Source organism: Eretmochelys imbricata, chromosome 7 (genome assembly GCF_965152235.1).
Source record: "Eretmochelys imbricata isolate rEreImb1 chromosome 7, rEreImb1.hap1, whole genome shotgun sequence".
Taxonomy (NCBI): Eukaryota; Metazoa; Chordata; order Testudines; family Cheloniidae; genus Eretmochelys; species Eretmochelys imbricata.
The window spans coordinates 43,374,490-43,393,372 of NC_135578.1; the positions used below are offsets into that span (position 1 = coordinate 43,374,490).

General features: G+C 45.1%; 1 protein-coding gene across 9 annotated transcripts in view; it reads left to right on the top strand.

Moving 5' to 3' along the window:
• NEK4 (NIMA related kinase 4) overlaps positions 1-18,293 on the top strand; it is a 41,130-nt gene extending 22,837 nt beyond the window's left edge. For 6 of the 9 annotated variants that reach the window (XM_077822189.1, XM_077822187.1, XM_077822188.1 and 3 more), the window contains 4 exons: positions 6,050-6,138; positions 6,861-7,066; positions 10,172-10,305; positions 16,522-18,293. In XM_077822189.1, the coding sequence (XP_077678315.1) occupies positions 6,050-6,138; positions 6,861-7,066; positions 10,172-10,305; positions 16,522-16,614 (522 nt within the window). In that variant the 3' untranslated portion in view covers positions 16,615-18,293. The other 3 variants (XM_077822183.1, XM_077822186.1, XR_013346679.1) reach the window with 3 other exon arrangements.
• Positions 18,294-18,883: the final 590 nt, after the last annotated feature.

The following is an 18,883-nucleotide window of genomic DNA, read 5'->3' on the forward strand; positions in this document are numbered from 1 at the left end:
GTCCCTGACCTCATCGCTCTGGTCCCTGCGCTGCCGTCGCCTCCTTGCCTGCTTTTGCAGGTTCTGGTTCTGCATATACTGCATGATAATGCGCGAGGTGTTTACAATGCTCATAACTGCCACAGTGATCTGAGCGGGCTCCATGCTTGGCATGGTATGGCATCTGCAGGAGAGCAGAGTTGCAGGGGAACCAGTGGTTGGATGACCATTTTGCAGACCTACTGCACCATCTGCTGCCAGGACACAACAGCTGAGTGGGCTGCACGTTCGCCGTGGTATGGCGAGACAAGAGCAGCCGAGCAGAGTTGCAGTGGAAGTGGCGGATGACAATGGTCATATAGAGGACCTGCGAGACCACCAGGAGAGCAGAGTGGCAGCGGAAGCAGTGGATGATGACGGTCATATAGAGAACCTGCGAGGTGGATTCATAGCACCAGGAGAGCAGAGTGGCAGCGGAAGCCGTTGTTTGATGACAACAGTTTGCAGACCTACTGCACCGTCTGCTGAAAGCAGTATGGCGCCCGCATGGAAAAAAGGCATGAAACGATTGTTTGCGGTTGCTTTCACGGAGGGAGGGGTGACTGACAAACGTACCCAAAACCACCCGTGACAATGTTTTTGCTCCATCAGGTATTGGGAGCTCAACCCAGAATTTCAATGGGCAGCGGAGACTGCGAGAACTGTGGGATAGCTACCCACAGTGCAACGCTCCGAAAGTCGACGCTAGCCTTGGTACTGTGGACGCACTCCGCCGACTTAATGCGCTTAGTGGGGACACACACAATCGACTATATAAAACTGCTTTCTAAAAAATCAACTTCTATAAATTCGACCTAATTTCGTAGTGTAGACATACCCTACTTAAGTGCCAGAGTTTCATAGTGTGGCTTCTGTTTGGTCATGTCACTCTCCTCACCCCAACCATTTGCAGGGACAGTCTTTTTGCATGCTATTGTGTGTGCAGATAACATCTACATGCAAAAACCCCATCTGTGCACACAAATCAAGGACAATTTAGTACATATAAATTATATTTATTATATGCTAGTGATGTGCAGTTTTTTGCATGCTGTCCTCAGGATTGAACACACAAAATTTGAGAGGGCCAAATGGAGAGTGGTTTGAAGCACCATGGAAAATTTTTGGGGACATTGAAGAGTAAATAGAAAAATAGATTTTAAAGTATTTATAAATTTACAATTTATTTTTACAAAGACTAATACGTTGTAGTCTAAGAACAATGTTTCTTTAAAATACTGTAGTCATTAGTAAGTCATTAACTGAGAATTGACCAACCTAATGAGCGTAATGTAGAAAAATATCATTCCCTGGGCAAGTTAGTGATGGAGAAGTAAGGGAGTGTGACAGATTTATGTTATCAATCTGCCTGGGGCTTCAGGTGATCAGACTGAGGCTGCAGGATTTTTAGGGAGGCGATGAAGGAGCATAACAAGTGACTTAAGTTTAAAGCTTTATTAACCAAATAACAGCGGTGAGTGTTGGGTGCACCCCATGTCATTCAGAGGGAGGAAGAAAGCATTAGTGTCCAAGCCCTAATCCACTTTTATACTTACACATGCACAACCCAAGGCTGGCCAAACCTGGGTGTAATGTAAGAAGAGGGGGAAGGGTAGATGAGAGTTCTGCCCTGTGCACAGGTCGGTTAGGGTCTGCTGTAAATCTCTGACTTGCTTCAGCTCTCGGGAGGGTTTTAAGCCCTGGGTTCTTCTGGGGGCATTTCGTCCAGGGACCCCCATCCCCCATGCTCTTTGTATCAGTCCAAACCGGCCTTCCGCGGCTTCCTTAGCTTCCCCAAAACACACTGGTTTCATGGTCACGAGACTGTTGTGTTCCCATTCACTGGCCTTCACAATCTTATTAGTTTTGCAACCCCTTCAGTTCTGTCTGGCTCACTTCTCTTTTCTCACGGCTGGCTGGGGCTGGGATACAGGCTTCTGGCTGTTTGGCAGCAGAGAGCTTGTTTGTGTGTGCTGGCCTTGGGTGGCAGTTTTGTTCCTTATCTTCAGGCCTGGCTGGATCATCGAGTTATCCTGTTTCTTTCTCCCTTTCTCCCTCTTTGGCCTTTGTAACCTGCAAAGGAATTTTTTACTCCACAGTCACACCTTCAACCCTTCCCAAGATACTTTCCAATGCACATAAAGGCGGTTAGCAATATACAATGCTGGTGCTTACCCAGAGGACCGGGTGGGGCAATTTTTATTGTGACTGGAGGTGTCATTTGATTAGTAAAAATCTACAAAGTCAATTTCAGTGGTGTCACCCTTTGCACTATGGCAGAGGTACTCTCTACTGCCTCTGCCGGCTTCCTGGTCCAGGTTCTGTGGTGGGTGGAAATGTTGATAGTATAGTGTCATTGGAAGTGGGTTGAGTTGGATATCATTCAAAAGCCCTTTCTCCCACAAACACAGTGGTAACAAGCATGACAAACCTAGAACAATTAAGTAGATATATATTTGAGAAAATATTTAAAAATCAACTTTTTTAAAATTATACTTTAACACAGGGATGCATTGCTTAATTAAAAAGACATTGACCTTTGTTGATCCTAGGGAAGTTAGCCTTGACATGTAGGACTGAAAACATCTATTCATTGAAGTCATCGTCATCGGTGTCCTCTCTGTCTAGGGCACCAATGACCCACTGTCACGCTGACTGTCTTCTGTGCCACATTGGCACATCTCTGTACAAGGCAGGCTGCTGGCCAAACATTTGCAGGGTGGTGAGCATCTGGTTTTTGCACACAAGCATTTGATTAGCTGAATGATTCAGGATCACATGGTATTTCACAGAACTGCTGTGATCAGTCCATCTTCCAAGATTCATCCATGCCCAACAGGGGAATGTAGGTGTGCTTGAACATCTTGGGTGTGCTTGAACATCTTGGAACCACTCCATTGCTTGATAATTTGCCCTTTTGGTAGGAGACATAAATGCACACCATGTCAATGGCATTTTTTCTCTGTCTGTTTCTTGGAAAACAGCCACCAATGTAGCTCTGAAAGTGTCATAATGTTTGGTCTTCAAATGGTAAACTTGGCATGTGAATGTCTCCAGTGCATATATGACCTCATCAGTGACTATCAGCCATTCCAAGGACCTTCAGAGTGAGGAGAGAGTCTTTGGAGGCTGAACCAAATCTGGTAGTGTCATATCCTGAAAGGACATGGAAATCTTGCTGTGCCGTGGCTTTTCATGGTCCAAGTGATAGGAACACATCTCTGAGGGATATAAAACAATTCTGTTCCCCAGCAGAATTTTGAGGAAGTTTTGGGTAGTGTCTCTCGAAGAGCACTGGGACATCTGTTCTAATGCCAAAATGCACATTTCAGTAGCACCTCTCCCCGTGGCATTGATGGTATGCAAGATAATTTTAGTGTTAGCTTCCTTATGGTAACTAAGAAGAAACTCCACTGAACAGTGTGAGGCAGCAGCTTCATTATACCATATGATGATGAAAGTCTTTCAGCAGTTCTTCGCATGAGTGTTCTTTCTGCAGGGTACATGGTTAACCTATACTTCATGTGAGTATGAGACAGTAGCTTCTTCATTATGACATTGGCGATGTTCATGGAGTCAATGATTTTTGTATCGCAGGGGTTCTCAAACTTCTTGCACCGTGACCCCCTTCTGACAACAAAAATTATGACAGCACCCCAGCAGGGGGGGATTGAAGCCTGAGCCTGCCCAAGTCCCGCCACCCAGGGGGGTGGGCGGGCAAAGCCAAAGCCCCACCTTCCCCGGCCGGCGTGGCCAAAGCCCAAGGGCTTCAGCCCCAGGCAGGAGGCCTGTAACCTGAGCCCTGCTGCACAGGGCTGAAGCCCTCGGGCTTGGGCTTTGGCCCTAGCAAGTCTAAGACAGCTCTGGTGACCCCATTAAAATGGAGTCGCGACCCACTTTGGGGTCCCTACCCACAGTTTGAGAGCCACTGTGGTATTGGATGGGTGCAGTGCCATGGAGCCACTTCTTTCTGGTAATGTTTTTAATTGATTCCTCTGTGTATATGTCAAACACAAGGTGGACTTCATCATAGGTCTAATATTTACTCTTTGGTCTCATAATGAAGCGTTCAGCCAAATCTCAGCAAGTGTTAAGTTTCTGGTTTTTCAAGAGTTTGTACCTCAGCCATTCCATCTATGATTGTTATCCTGAAAGGGGTCTGCTGACATAAGGTGCTGGTCGTCATATTGTCCGTAGGTCCTGTTTTAGGAAGACTATGCAAGATGTGCATTACTTTGCTTTTCACCTGACATACATGCATTGTTCCGTCACATTCAAACATCGATTGTACTTTTAGAGTACTTTCCCAAACACTCATGTAAATCAACAATATGCTGAGATCTGGACATAACCAGGAGATGAGCGAACAATGACCCTGTGGTTAGCTCTGGAATAGTCTCTGCCGTCTTCACTCTGCCTCTCTTCTTTGCATTTGAGCACAGCTTTAGTCTGTTCTTCTTGATTGGAGCCCATAGATTAATGGAGCCTTGGGTAATTCTTTGGCTATTTTTGAAGGCTTTATAAAAGTCATGACCCAAAGTATCCATTGGACTGACATCTTTAGCTATCTCATCACTGAAGACTGATTTTAGTCATGATATTAATGAGCTCTGGTCTGTCATATGCAAATGGATTGCCATAAGCTCATCCTGTAGCTTTAAAATTGTCCCTTCTTGGCATATAACAGCACCTAATGAGTTTAGATGGAGCTTGGTTGTTTCTGGGGAAGTCCATCCCAGCCATGCTTAAATGTTCTGGAGTTGTCAGGAAAATCCAGGAAAGAGCATTTGGATGCTGTCTTATGACCTCCATCTACCTTTCTCCCCCGCTCTCTCCCCCTCAGGACTTTCTGTGTTCTATTTTCGTGTCCTCGGCCTTCATCTGAACTAAGTGCACAGAAGGGAACTGGCAACACCACCAAGCGTTTAACTGCATCCTCCATGGTGTTATTCTCCAAAGATTCAGCTGCTAGTTGGTACCCTTTGCCTCCCCATTGATGCCTAAAAATGATCAAGACCAAAGTAGAAACAAGGATTTTGTAATAATTACTTTGGGATTGTAATTAATGATACTTAACTATATGCATACCATTCATGGATGGATTCCAGTAATTTCTAGCTGAACGCTGACATCTTAAACAATGCCTCATTACAACTATTCTGGCATAAAAAACAAAGCTGATGATCAATACGAGTAAACCCCCTTTTTTTGCCAATGATAGCAAGTCAACTTGAAGCACTCCTTCCATTTATAGTAATCTAACATTTTAAAAAATTAATAGGGGGTATCATGTTCTGAGCATTAATTGGTAACACAGTAGCCAGTCAAGGGCCACAGTTTAACTTTGTGAGGGCTGGATGTTTGATATGCCTGTCGTAAAGTATAATTTTTAAAATGTTGATTTTAAATATTTTCTCTAATATGTATCTGCATAATTGTTCTAGGTTTGTCGTGTTTGGTACCATTGTATTAGTGGGAGAAAGGGATTTTGAATAATACCCAGCTCGACCAATTTCCAACAACAGTGTACTATCAAAATTTCTACCAACTGGAGGACCTGTGGCTGGGAGACAGTGGGGTGGGAGGGGGTGAATCCTCCCCACCATGCCACAGGGGGTGACACCACTGAAATTATGATTCTGTAGATTTTTAAAAATCAAATGACACCTGCTTTACCTTTCTATCATGAACTTGCCAGTGGAATTACACATGGTCCCAGACTAAACATAGCACAAATTGTCCGACTCTGTAGCACACTTGGCAAAGCATTCAGTGTAGGTTGAAACAGAACAGGTGAGATTTAATGCTAGTTAAATGAGTATATGATGGTGTATGTGCTTTAACTAGCTTGTTTTGACTCTTGGACTTAATGCTTAAAAGTCCCTTGTATTTACTTATAAAGTTAAATTGTAAAAATGTTCTTGTTGAAGCTTATTTTGTCACATACTTCAAAGAATCAGTGCTTATAGTACAAACTACTGATTCAATAAAATGCCTAATTCTACAAAAAAAAATTTTTTATCTATAACAGGAAAAAAAAATAATCCGTTGTCTGTCTGATGATGAGCTAAGCTCTTCCACAAGCTCCACAGATAAGTCAGATGGAGATTCCAAGGAAGGGTAAGTGTTTTCTTACTTGCATACAGACATTCAGTAGTCACTGAAACTGCAAATAAGTACCTTATTGTGCTGTAACTTGGTGTGGAAAACTGTATGTAGAAATGTGTTTCTAAGGATGATGCATAGTGGGGTTATGAAGAGCTACACAGTAAAAGAATCAGATACCTTTTGTTTGTTGCTCTTTTGTGACATACACTTCTTTATCTACTGTGTTTAACTTCTTTGTGTGTGGCTGCTGTGCCTCCAAGTGCTGTCATGAATGCTTTCCAGGAAATTGATTTTCCAGCATCAAAGAGAGGAACTAATGTGTCAGGAAGCATTGAGAACTATTACTTGGAAAGTTGTTAACATGGTTTTCCTGACATGGTGGGCTCAGTTGAAGTATTTATCTAGGATCTTGTCTACATTTGGCGTCTTTCTTAAAATCTTCCTCCATTGTACTTCCAGTGGTGGTAATGCTAATGTAGATTAGATGTTGGTGGCTGGCTGGATTCTTAAACTTTGTTGTTAAGACTTGCTCAGTGCAAAGGTTAGATGAAATGATGCTAAAAGCTCCTATGCCTTATTGCATTACTACCACAACCAGTGGATCTGCATAGCAACAAGAATTTAACACAGACTACATAACAAGGCCTACTTAGATCACAAGATTATGGAAAGTCCACATTGACTGCAAAATGGAGATTGGCATTGAATTAGATTTTTTCCCCCCCCTTTTCTAGAAAAAGCAATACAAATGAAATGAATGATTTGGTACAGCTAATGACTCAGACACTGAAAATGGATTCTAAAGAGAACTGTGAACACCCTTCAATCCTAACCCCTGCATCAGAGTTCAAGCTTCATAGGAAATACAGAGACACTCTCATCCTACATGGAAAAGTATCTAATGAACCAGAGAAATTCAAATTTGAAGAATTTCCTTCAGGTCTGTAGCTCTGTTAATGCTTTAAAATAGTGGTTATAAACTGTGGTCTATGGACCACCAGTGGTTTGAAGAGCACTTGCTGGCGGTGCACAGGAAGCTGGCTGGTCAGATGCGGCTGTTCTCCTTCCTTCTGTTACACATGAAAGCAGCTAAAAATTAATTACATTTTTAATATCCCTTTTCCATTTAAGTAATTGCTGTAGTTGCTACAGGGATGTTATTTGCTTGACAGTTGGAGGGGAGGTGCTCCATGTAATTGTGAATAAAAGAGAAGGTGGTTCATGAGGTAATCTATCAATATGTGACCCACACTATGAAGGTTTTAAATAACCATTTAAGATCTAAAATTGTAGATTTCAATGTCTTAAAATACAACTTTAAAACTTCCAAATAATTTAGTTGCTGTAAAGCTTTGCAGATCACCTTTAAGGCTTAATCTTTAAATGGGACTCAACTCAGCATCTTAAAAACCTGGGGCTTTGTGCAGATGCAGGAGTCGCTTGCAGAAATCCCATCACAGAATTGGGGCCTGTCATAACCATACAGCTAAGGGTAGCCTAGAATTCCGCCTTACCTGTACGGGGTAAGAAATAATCTGGTTGGCACCTGACCAAAAGGACCAACGGGGAAAGAAGATACTTTCAAATCTGGGAGGCGGGGACTTTGTTGGTGTGTTCTCTGGGGAAGCAGAGAAGCATCAGGTTTTAAGACTTTCTCCTAAAATCATCCTAAAACGAGTCTCAATATTGCAAAAAGAGTAAGTATATAAGGCAAGGCGCGTTAGATTATCTTTTGTTTTGAGCTTGTGAATTTTCCCTGTGCTAAGAGAGAGGTTTATCCCTGTTTTTTGTAACTTTAAAGTTTTGCTGAGAGGGGAATCCTTTGTGTTTTGAGTCTGATTACCCTGTAAAGTTACCTTCCATCCTGATTTTACAGAGGTGCTTCTTTTACTTTTTTTTCTTTATTATAAAAGTTCTGTTTTTTAAGAATCTAGTTTAGCTATTTGGTTGGTATATTATTCTCAAGCCTTCCTAGGAAGGGAGTGTAGGGCTTGGGGGGAGGGGAGGGGGTATTTTGGGGGAATAGGAATTCCAAGTGGTCCTTTTCCTGAATCTTTGTCTAACTCACTTGGTGGTGGCAGCTGTACCCATCCAAGGACAAGGAAGGATTTGTGCCTTGGCGAAGTTTTTAACCTAAGCTGGTAGAAATAAGCTTAGGGGTCTTTGATGCGGGTCCCCACATCTGTACCCTAGAGTTCAGAGTGGGGAGGGAACCTTACTGGGCCTTATTTTGCAGCTGCAAGTGGTTCTCTAATTTTGCAATGATAAATGCAAGTAAATCATCGTTTGAAATTCGGCCTTCACAAGAGTGGTCATATTCTGAAATGCTACTCTAAAAATGGCATCTTAAGGTTTGTTTTTGACTTTCAGAGTACCTGTGCACTGGAATAAAACACCTGTGATATGGCTGTGGTTGGCCCAGGTCAGCTGACCCAGGGTAGTTTTGCAGGGCTAAAAATTGCAGTGTAGATATTCTGGCCTGGACTGGACCCCAGATTCTGGGATCATTGCACCCCCCCACCCTACCCCGCCCCTTGCAGAGTCCCAGAGCTCGAGCTCAGTTTGCAAGTCACAAGATGGACGGAAAAAAAATCGGCTTGGAATCTGAAAGTCTCAAACTGTTCTTCCTGGCTCATGTGTTGTAAGTAACAAGGATTCTAGTTACTTCTCTTCTGGTGATTGAGAAAGCAGAATTGATTCAAGATAACTCTCCCATAGTTATGGCGGTTCTGCAAAGATAACAGGAGTAAAATGTACTGAAAGCTTTTGTCTCTATAGTCAGTGGACATGACTCTGTGAATGTACAGGGAGCAAATTTTGGTCAGTGAAGTGCCTTTTTACATGGTCAGTTTTTCTCACATAGCTGCACTTTAAAATTTATAATAGTATGGTGATCTGCTCAGGTATTTTACAGCTGCTGTTACTGGTACTGGAAATCTATAACCAATTTGAAGGTGCTGGTACAGTGGCTTAAATTTTCATAGAATCATAGAATATCAGGGTTGGAAGGGACCTCAGGAGGTCATCTAGTCCAATCCCCTGCTCAAAGCAGGACCAATCCCCAATTTTTGTCCCAGATCCCTAAATGGCCCCCTGAAGGATTGAACTCACAACCCTGGGTTTAGCAGGCCAATGCTCAAACCACTGAGCTATCCCTCCCCCCCAATTTAATTTTTCTTAAATTGCAATCTCTTCTGGTTTATCAAGTCCTTTTCTTTCACATGTTATTGCAGAAAGGGGATTTAGGGTGCTAATAGGTTATGTCTTTCAACCTTGAATCATTGGCTTAAATCCAGCCTATGTCAGTCGTGGGAGCCATATTACTTTGGACACTGAAATCATCCAAAATTAAAGCTTTGACACTATCTGTTTTGTTCCTAGTGTAGACCTTCCATTATCATAAAACTACATTCATAAGTGGGATCCCTTGTTTGCAGTTTAAGCAGAGAAATGAAGGCGTGAAAGGTCAATGAGGCACACTGCTGGAAGACTGTACTGCTGCCCGTGCTAATTCTGTCCTATATATAAATACAATACTTACGAACTTTTACATTCATTTTTTTTTCAAATGTAAAATGATTGAAGTGTTTTTTTACCTCTATATCAGGGTTCTCTACATTGTATGGCTGTGAAACTTGTTGTAGAATCCACCTTTTGCCACACAAGTGTTTTTCAGAACATCAACTTAATTTTTAAAAAATTATTTCTACCATTATGATTACAAAGAACCTTCCAGACATGATTATACACTCATACAGTGATGTCTGTCTGAGTCTGACACCCTGAGCCCTCTAAGACCTGATTTTGCAAACTGAATCTGTATGAACCTTGCACCTGCATAGAGACCCAGTAGTCACCTTCAGATGACTGACCTATTTAATTGTATTTCTGCTGACCAGAGACATACAGTTGAGGTGCCTATTCCACAATCCTAAACCACCTTCCAGGCTTTTGCTGGTACCAACCACTCTAAGTACTTCTAGTACATATAAGGTGACTGTTAATATTGTCAGTGCAAAAATAGTTAATTTTATTATTTTTTTAGATGTTTTATCTGGTCCTGAAAAGATCAGTAGAATGGTTGAAATTCTGAGGTCTGATGTGGTGCAAGGGCTGGGAGTGAAACTTCTAGAGAAAGTGTATGACATCATGGAGGAAGATGATGAACTGAAGAGAGAGGTGAGTGTCTTTCCTACATATTGTAATCAATTGTATTTGCTTCTTTTTTCTTCCACACAAAGGTTAAATGAGCATTGTTTTTATTTTTATATCTTGAGAAACTGATCTGATGTAATGATATAGGCTCTGATCCTGCAAAGACTTAAGCACATGCTTAATTGTTTGCAGAATCAGTATCATACTCATGTATATTGACTACACAAATTACCATGTTATACAATGTAATTGATTCAGAATGTAAGAAGGGGAGCAGCCTTGAATTCTTTGATCCTACTTGGAAGTTGATAGCAATGCCATATACCCTTTACTTCCAATTGGAAAAGGTACAAGAGATTTGACTACTTTGACATTAATCTATTAGCATATCTTCATTATGCATTCAACTTTGAATGGCCAAATTCTGTCTTCTGCCTTCACTGGAAGTTATGCATGTGTATTTGAACATGTATCCAAAGGCAGAAACTGATCCTCCTTCTTTGAGTGCTTGTTCATGTCAATTCCAATCAGGTATGTGCACGCCACGTGCACATCAGCTGGAGGATTTTTCCCTTAGCAGCATCCGTAGGTAGCAACCCCCTGGAGTTGCTCCTCATGGCGCCCAATTTAGGGCCCTACTGACTCGCCACCTCCTTAGTTCCTTCTCGCTGCTAGTGACAACTAGCTGGAACAAACTGTTGCTCTTGCTTTACAAGCGTGTTTGGGCAGTGTCCACTTTTCATGTTTATAGCTTCTAGTGTTAGCAATCAGTCAGTTAAGAGCTACTAGAACTATGAACTATTAAGTTTTCTTTTGGGGGTTCCCCCCAACAATGCTTCCCTGGTTCTGGGGTATGACTCGGTCCCCAGGGGTTCAAGCTCTATGAAGACTGTGGAAAGTTTATGCCTAAGAGTGACCCGCACTCTTCCTGTCTGCAGTGCCTTGGGGAGAGTCACCAGAAGGAGAAGTGCAGAATTTGCAAAGGGTTCTGCCCTAGGACCTTGAAGGACCGAGATCAAAGACTCAAGATCCTTCTAATGGAGGCAGCACTCAGACCGCAGTCTGACCCAGGATCAGCAGAACCCACACCCAGCACCTCCTCATCCGTGCGCAGTGCTCCGGCACCGACGGTGCACAAGCCAGTCCTGAGGAAGGACCCCAAGGAGTCATGGCTCTGCCCACGGACAGTCTTCTGTCAAGCAGCGGTCTCAGTCCCCGGTGCCCCACAAAAAGAAAACGCTGGGGAGGGGTCGCTCTCCCCCATCCAAGCCCAAGGAGCCTGCGGCAGGGAGATCCAATTTGGGCAACGTCACCTCGCCTCCTCCGACTCCTAGGGTCTCATCAGCTCCTACCCTCCTCCCCCGGGGTACAGGAGGCTGAGTGGCTCTTCTGGACACCCTGGGCGAATCGTCAGAGCCAGGGACAAATCCAAGGGTCAAGGTCCAGATCCGCATCGGTGTCTTTGGCGTCCCTCCACAAGCATCGTTGGCAGAGGCACCACCAACACCTCTACCTTTGCCTGCAGCATCAGCACAGACTCTTCCAACATTGGCATCACCGGCATCGGCAATCTCGGCACCGCCAGCATCGGTGCCGATTATCTTAGTTCCAACGGCCCCGGCACCACAGGCTATGGACCTGGCAGCATAGCAGTACCAGGTGCCGCGTGACTCCCTGGGTGCTGAGGGGAGTGAGCAGGGCCCATTGCCAGGACTTTCCTCCTCATCCTCCCCAGACGAAACCATGGTGGGGACATAGATGGCCCCGGCCTTGGAGGACAACAGGGTCCTGCAACATCTTCTGCGACAGGTGGCCCAGAACCTAGGCATCCAGGCAGAGGAGGTGGTAGAAGACGCTGACCTGATGGTCGACATCCTCGCCTCCTCCGGGCCCTCTCATATTGCCTTGTCATTAATAAAGACTATTACTGAGACCACAAAGACCTTGTGGCAGACCCCTGCATCTCTGTCCCCTACGGCCAAGAGAAATGAGAGGCGGTACTTTGTCCCTTCAAAGGGATATGAGCACCTATATACCCACGCACTTGCCTATTCCCTGGTGGTTGATGCAGTGAACCAGCGTGAGCGCCAGGGCTACCAAGGCCCCTCCCCTAAAAATAGGGACGCTAAAAAACTAGACCTTTTTGGGAGGAAGGTCCACTCTACTGTCCCGCATATCAAACAGCAGGTCATCGTTAGCAGATACTTGCAGAACACCTGCGGCGCAATAGCCAAGTTTTTGCTGAGCTGCTGCTGCAGGACTCTTGTGCAGAGTTCTCGGCACTGGTGGTGGAAGGAAAACTGATTTCCCAAGCTTCTCTACAGGCCGCATTGGACGCGGCAGATGCAGCCTCCTGCTCAGTGGCCACAGGGGTTGCAATGAGGAGGAGTCCCTGGTTGCAGGTCTCTGGTCTCCCCTATGAGGTCCAACAAACCTTCCAGGACCTCCCCTTTGAGGGTTCGGCCCTATTTTCCGATAAAACGGATGAAAGACTCCAGTCTAAAGGACTCAAGGACCACCTTCAGCTCCTTGGGCCTCCATACTCACACCACTCAGCGCAGGCACTTCCAGTCGCAGCTTCCCTCATGGTTCTACCAATCACAGAATCAGCAGGATGCTCCTCGGAGGAGGAATAGGAGCGGCAGGAGAAGACAGCACCCATCCTCCAGCTAGGGCTCTGGCCAGCCCAGCCCAACCCACCTCCCAGCACCAGACCAGCCTTTTGAGGGTGTGGTCAAGGACAGTGCACCAGTACAAGAACTGGATCTACCCCGACTTACCTTTTCATCCCAACTATCCCCTTTCTACCGGGCATGGTAACGTATCACTTCGGACTGCTGGGTACTCTGCACGGTAGAGAGAGGATACTCCATCTAATTCTGTGCCCTTCCAACCCCCTTTCCTGTCCTCCTTCAGGGACCGCTCTCACGAGCAAATCCTTATTCAGGAGATGCACTTGCTCCTCTCTCTAGGGGCAGTGGAAGAGGTTCCTCAGGAGCAAAGGGGCAAGGGTTTCTACTCCCGGTATTTCCTAATACCGAAAGCCCATCCTAGACCTGAGAGAACTCAACAAGTTCCAGAAGAAGCTCAAGTTCCGCATGGTCTCTTTGGCCCCCGTTATCCCCTAATTGGATCCAGGAGACTGGTATACCGTCCCCTACTTGAAGGACGCATACTTTCACATAGCAATAATTCCGTCCCACGAAAAATACCTCAGGTTTGTGGTGAACAACAACCACTATCATTTCACAGTCCTTCCTTTTGGCCTGTCAGTTGCTCCTTGAGCGTTCGCCAAGTGCATGGCAGTTGTGGCGGCATTCCTGTGCAAGCGGAAGGTACAGGTGTTCCTGCACCTCGATGACTGGCTGATCAAGGGCCACTCCAGGTCTCAAGTGGAGGCACAGGTCAGCTTCATAAGAATGACATTTGATGAACTGGGTCTCCTCCTAAACGAAGGGAAATCAACGCTGTCCCCTGTTCAGAGGATAGTTTATAGGGGCAGTGCTGGACTCGACACAAGCCATGGCATACCTCCCAGAAGCCAGGTTTTGGTCCCTGGACGACATCATATGGGGTCTCAGGCAGTTCCCCATCACTAGAGCAAGGAATTGCCTGACACTTCTGGGACACATGCTGGCTTGTACCTACGTAGTACAGCATGCCAGACTCAGACTTCGACCACTTCAGTAGTGGCTGGCGTCAGCGTATCGGCCAGTCCGGACAGGATTATAACCCTGCCTTGCCTGGTACTCGACTCCCTCCTGTGGTGGCTCGACCCACAGGTAGTAGGTGCAGGGGTCCCCTTCACCATCCCTCAGCCATCACTCTCGGTGTGACAGATGTGTCAGACTTGGGCTGGGGGGCACATATGGGAGATCTCAGAACACAAGGCATTTGGTCTCAGGCAGATCTCGCTCTCCACATCAATGTCAGAGAGCAGTGTGCCTGCCATGGCAGACTTTCAGACCCCACTTAGCAGGGAGATGTGTATCAGTCCTGACAGACAACACCACGGCAGTGTTTTATATCAACAAACAGGGGGGTGCACGCACCTCTCCCCTGTGCCAGGAGAAGCCCTCCTGCTGTGGGACTTCTGTGTAGAGCACTCAATACACCTGCAAGTATCGTACCTCCCTGGAATACAGAATGAGCTGGTAGACCATCTCAGCAGGTTGTTTCACAGCCACGAGTGGTCCCTTTGCCTGGACATGAAATCAATTTTCCGTTGGTGGGGCTTTCCCCAAATAGACCTTGTTCCCTGCGCAATGCAACAGGAAGTGTCAGCGATTCTGCTCCTTCCGGAGTCACAGTCCGGGCTCCATCACGGACGCGTTCCCACCTTTACCTCTCTTTCACAAGGTGCTCCTTAAGATTCGCAGGGACTGAGCTTTGGTGATATTGATAGCTCCAGCCTGGACCTGCCAGCACTGGTACTCATCACTCCTGGAAATGTCCATGGAAACCCTGGTCACCCTGCCACTCTTCCCAGACCTAATAATACCTCCAACATCCAAACCTTGAGTCGCACCACCTCACAGAGTGGAAGCTCCATGGCTGAACGCAGTGGCGCTCTCCTGCTCTGATCAAGTCAGACAAGTTCTTCTTGGCAGCAGAAAATCTTCCATAGGAGCTGCCTACCTTGCCAAGTGGATGAGATTTTTCAGTCTGGTCAGAGCAGCACCTTCCGTCCCCAACGCTCGCCTCGGTGCCGCTTATATTGGATTATCTTCAGCAGGGGCTGTCCATGTGGTCAATAAGGGTTCACTTGGCCGCCATCTCCACCTTCCACCCAGGCACAGAGGGCTGTTCAGTCTTTGCAAATCCGATGGTCAGCTGTTTCCTTAAATGTCTCGATAGGCTAAACCCGCAGGTCTGGCAGCCTGTCCCGGCTTGGGACCTCAATCTGGTCCTTTCCAGGCTTACAGGATCACCATTTGAGCCCTGGGCGATATGCTCCCTGCTCTCTCTCTCATACAAGGTGGCATTTCTGGTAGCGATAACCTCAGCTAGGAGGGTGTCTGAGCTCAGGGCCCTAACATCAGAACCCCCTTACACTGTATTCCCTGAGGACAAGGTTCAACTCGGGCCTCACCGAGCTTTCCCAATTTTACATCAGCCAGGACATTTTCCTCCCTGTATTCTACCCTAAGCCACACTCCAGTGCCAGGGAGCTAAGGCTTCACTCATTGGCTGTCCGCAGAGCGCTAGCCTTCTACATCGAGAGAATGAAATCATTCCGAAGGTCCATCCAGTTATTCGTGGCGGTGGCGGACAGAATGAAAGGTCTTTGTCTCCTCTCAACATATCTCATCATGGATCATGTCATGCTTTTGGGAGTGCTACAACTTGGCAAATGTGCCCGCTCCTTCAGTCACCACGCACTCCATCAGGGCTTAGGCCTCCTCAGTAGCATTCCTGGCGCAGGTTCCCACCCAGGAAATCTGCAGAGCAACAACGTGGTCCTCCATACACACTTTCCCCACACATGATGCGATTACCCACAAGGCCAGAGAAGATGCGGCCTTCGGACGAGCAGTGCTCCAGTCAGTGGAAGACACTGACCCCACCTTCTGAACTTAGGGTTGTGAGTCACCTGATTGGAATGGACATGAACAAGCACTCAAAGAAGAAAAAATGGTTACTCACCTTCTCATAACTGTTCTTCGAGATGTGGTGTTCATGTCAATTCCAATACCCACCCTCCTATCCCTCTGTCAGAGTAGCCAGCAAGAAGGAACTAAGGGCGTGGCAGGACTGCAGAGCCCTATATTGGGCGCCATGAAGGCATGATTCCAGGGGCGCCCAGGCCGACTCTACGGACACTAAGGGAAAAATTTTCCAGCCAGCGGGCATGCGGCGCACACACACCCCTGAGTGGAATGGACATGAACAACAGTTACGAGAAGGTGAGTAACCATTTTTTCATCTTCCTATTTAATGTAGACCTTGGCTACAAATTATTATACAGACAAGTTTAATCAAAAATTCCAGTTGTTTTAAATTTCACACCTTTTAATTCTGGAATTCCTTTCAAACTATGGCACTTTGGAATATGCTCTTTATCTGAGCCAACACTATGATTGTGTTTAAATGTTAGCAGCTCCCCCTTTTGATTGGTCAAACTTTTCATGTGACATTTTTATTTAAAGGTGCTTTGGTATCTTCAATGTAAGTCTATCAAGTAGCAGCATTCATGTCTCTGATTAAAAAACAGCTGACTATTTCTTTTATGCTTAATAGTTGCACTTACGGGAGCACATGAGAGAGAAGTACACAAATTACAGTGTAAAGGCTCGCCATCTGAAGTTTCTTGAAGAAAATGTTAAGTTTTGACCAGGTGACTTAACTGGACCTTTCTTCCCTTAGAGCTGTTGCAGAAAGGCAGCAAGGACCTAGTTTTAGAGGTTGTCTGATAGATTGAATTATCTCCATATTCTGTATAGACTAATTTTGTGGTACTTGTATTTACCCATGGATTTTTCATATCCGGGTAAAGAGGTAAACTGGTCTTGATAGAGTGGAATGCTTATGTGCCTGTGCACAGCAGCGCATCTTTGATACAGCATTAGTACTAGTAATGTTTTTATATTAAAATGTGAAAGACTATTACCATATATACCCATTCATAAGCCAAATTTTTTTTAGTAAAAAAGGAAAGCATCAGAGAAGGAGGTCGGCTTATGAATGGGTATAGAGAGGGAGAGGTGGGGGACAGCCCCTCCCCCACAACAGAGGGAGCAAGGAGAGGCAGCACAGCCACAAGGGAAGAGGCGGGGCCAGAATCTCTCTGCTTCAGGCCCTCCCCCCAGCCTCCGAAGCAGCTGCAGCTCCAGGGCTGGCAGGCTGTGGCCACGCTGCCCGGTCTGGCCTCCCGGAGCAGGCTGCGGCTGGGCCAGAGACAACATCCCCTGGCGCTCCCCAGATAAGGTGGGAAGGGATGGGATGGGGTGTAGGGGTCCTGGGCTAGGGTGGGGTCAGGTGGGGGGTGGTCACAGGGGTTACTCCCCTGACCCCCAGCTTCCCCCCCAAAAAAATTTCCCCACCAGTTGCTGTCCCGCCCTGTCAGGGCAAGCAGCTGGCATGCCAGGACACTTTATTTATTTAGGATAAACAAACCGTCTCGGCCTGCCAGCGGCTTATCCTGATAGTGTGGGAGCCAAAGTTTGTTGGCCCCTGAATTATAGGCTCGACTTATGAATGGCTCATAAAAATTTTCCATTTTTACTTAGCCATCTTGGGGTGGGGAAAGAGGTCGGCTTATGATCAAGTGTATACGGTACTTTTTTCTACAGGAGAAAAATTTGATATTAATTTGGATTTTTACTTTACACTACTTGCCTTTTGGTCTCTCACTGAATGAGTGTTTTATGGATATGAAATTGTTTCTAGAAAGGACATACTACATTTTGTATGTAAACTAATACAAGATTTAGTTCTAATTTTTTTCAATAGGTTTCAGTCATACTGCGTCTTACTGTACTACCAAGTGACTGGGAACATTTGCTAAGGCTATAATTTGGGATTATTAGAATTATAATGTACTGAAGTTAAGACCTAAAGCTCCGTTTGGCATGGATAGCTGATTGTGATTTCTATAGCTGCAAAAACTCACTGCAGTTTCTACAAATGGCTTAAAATTTAAACTGTTTAAAATACAATAAAAAGATGGACAAACTCCTTACTCTTAGCCCTTGGGCATCTTTAGAGATCGTGTTCAAGGTTTAGATTAGAATTTTGTTTTCTCCAACCAAAACAAATGCACATACTAATTCCTTTTCGGAATGGAATAATGATTAAAGAAAGACTAGGTACATTCAGATACATTAAATAGACCAATTTACCATTTCATTTGTCAACTTGTCTTATAGTAAGTTTATTTTGTATACTTTATGTTCTAATGTTGACAGAACGTGTTCTGAAGGTTTGTAAATCTTTGATTTTTTTAAAGGGATAATTAAGCCAAGGATATCTGAATTTTGTAAAATAAAACCATATTCAGTAAGTCTGCAAAACATCCAGTTTCCTTAATATTCTTAGTAGATATTTTATCCTACAGAATAGCTCATGTAGAGAAATGCTGCAGAATAAAAGTGCACTAGACTAGGTGATTTCACAAAATGGTAGGAGGTTCAACTCAGTTGTTCTCCACATCCACTGCAGCTGCTGCATCTCCCTCAGTCCCGCTGTTCTGGGCATGTCTGGTTTATAGTTGACCTTCAAGCTACGAGGAGCAAAATCACTTTTAATAATCAAAGACTAGAGTGTTGGTACAGAAGATGGTTTGAACATCTAGAGTGCACACTAAAGATCGCAAGAGAAGAGGCAGCACTCTGACTAGATTCCAGTTTGGATATTTACATTTTGCTAAGTAAGTAGCCCCACCAGTTTGTTGTGTTGGTATTCATTTCCTCTCCTAAGCCATTCTGTAGTGTAGCAATTCCACTCTGCACCATTACACAGTTGCTGCATGTAGAACAAAGTAATCTCTTAAAGTGATAGTTTTTTAGGCTAAGGAATTTAATCACTTATAAAGCAAAGTTGCTGTGTTTCAGTAACAGAAAAAAAAATCTTAGAAGGACTTGTCTCAGTGTTATGCTTCATT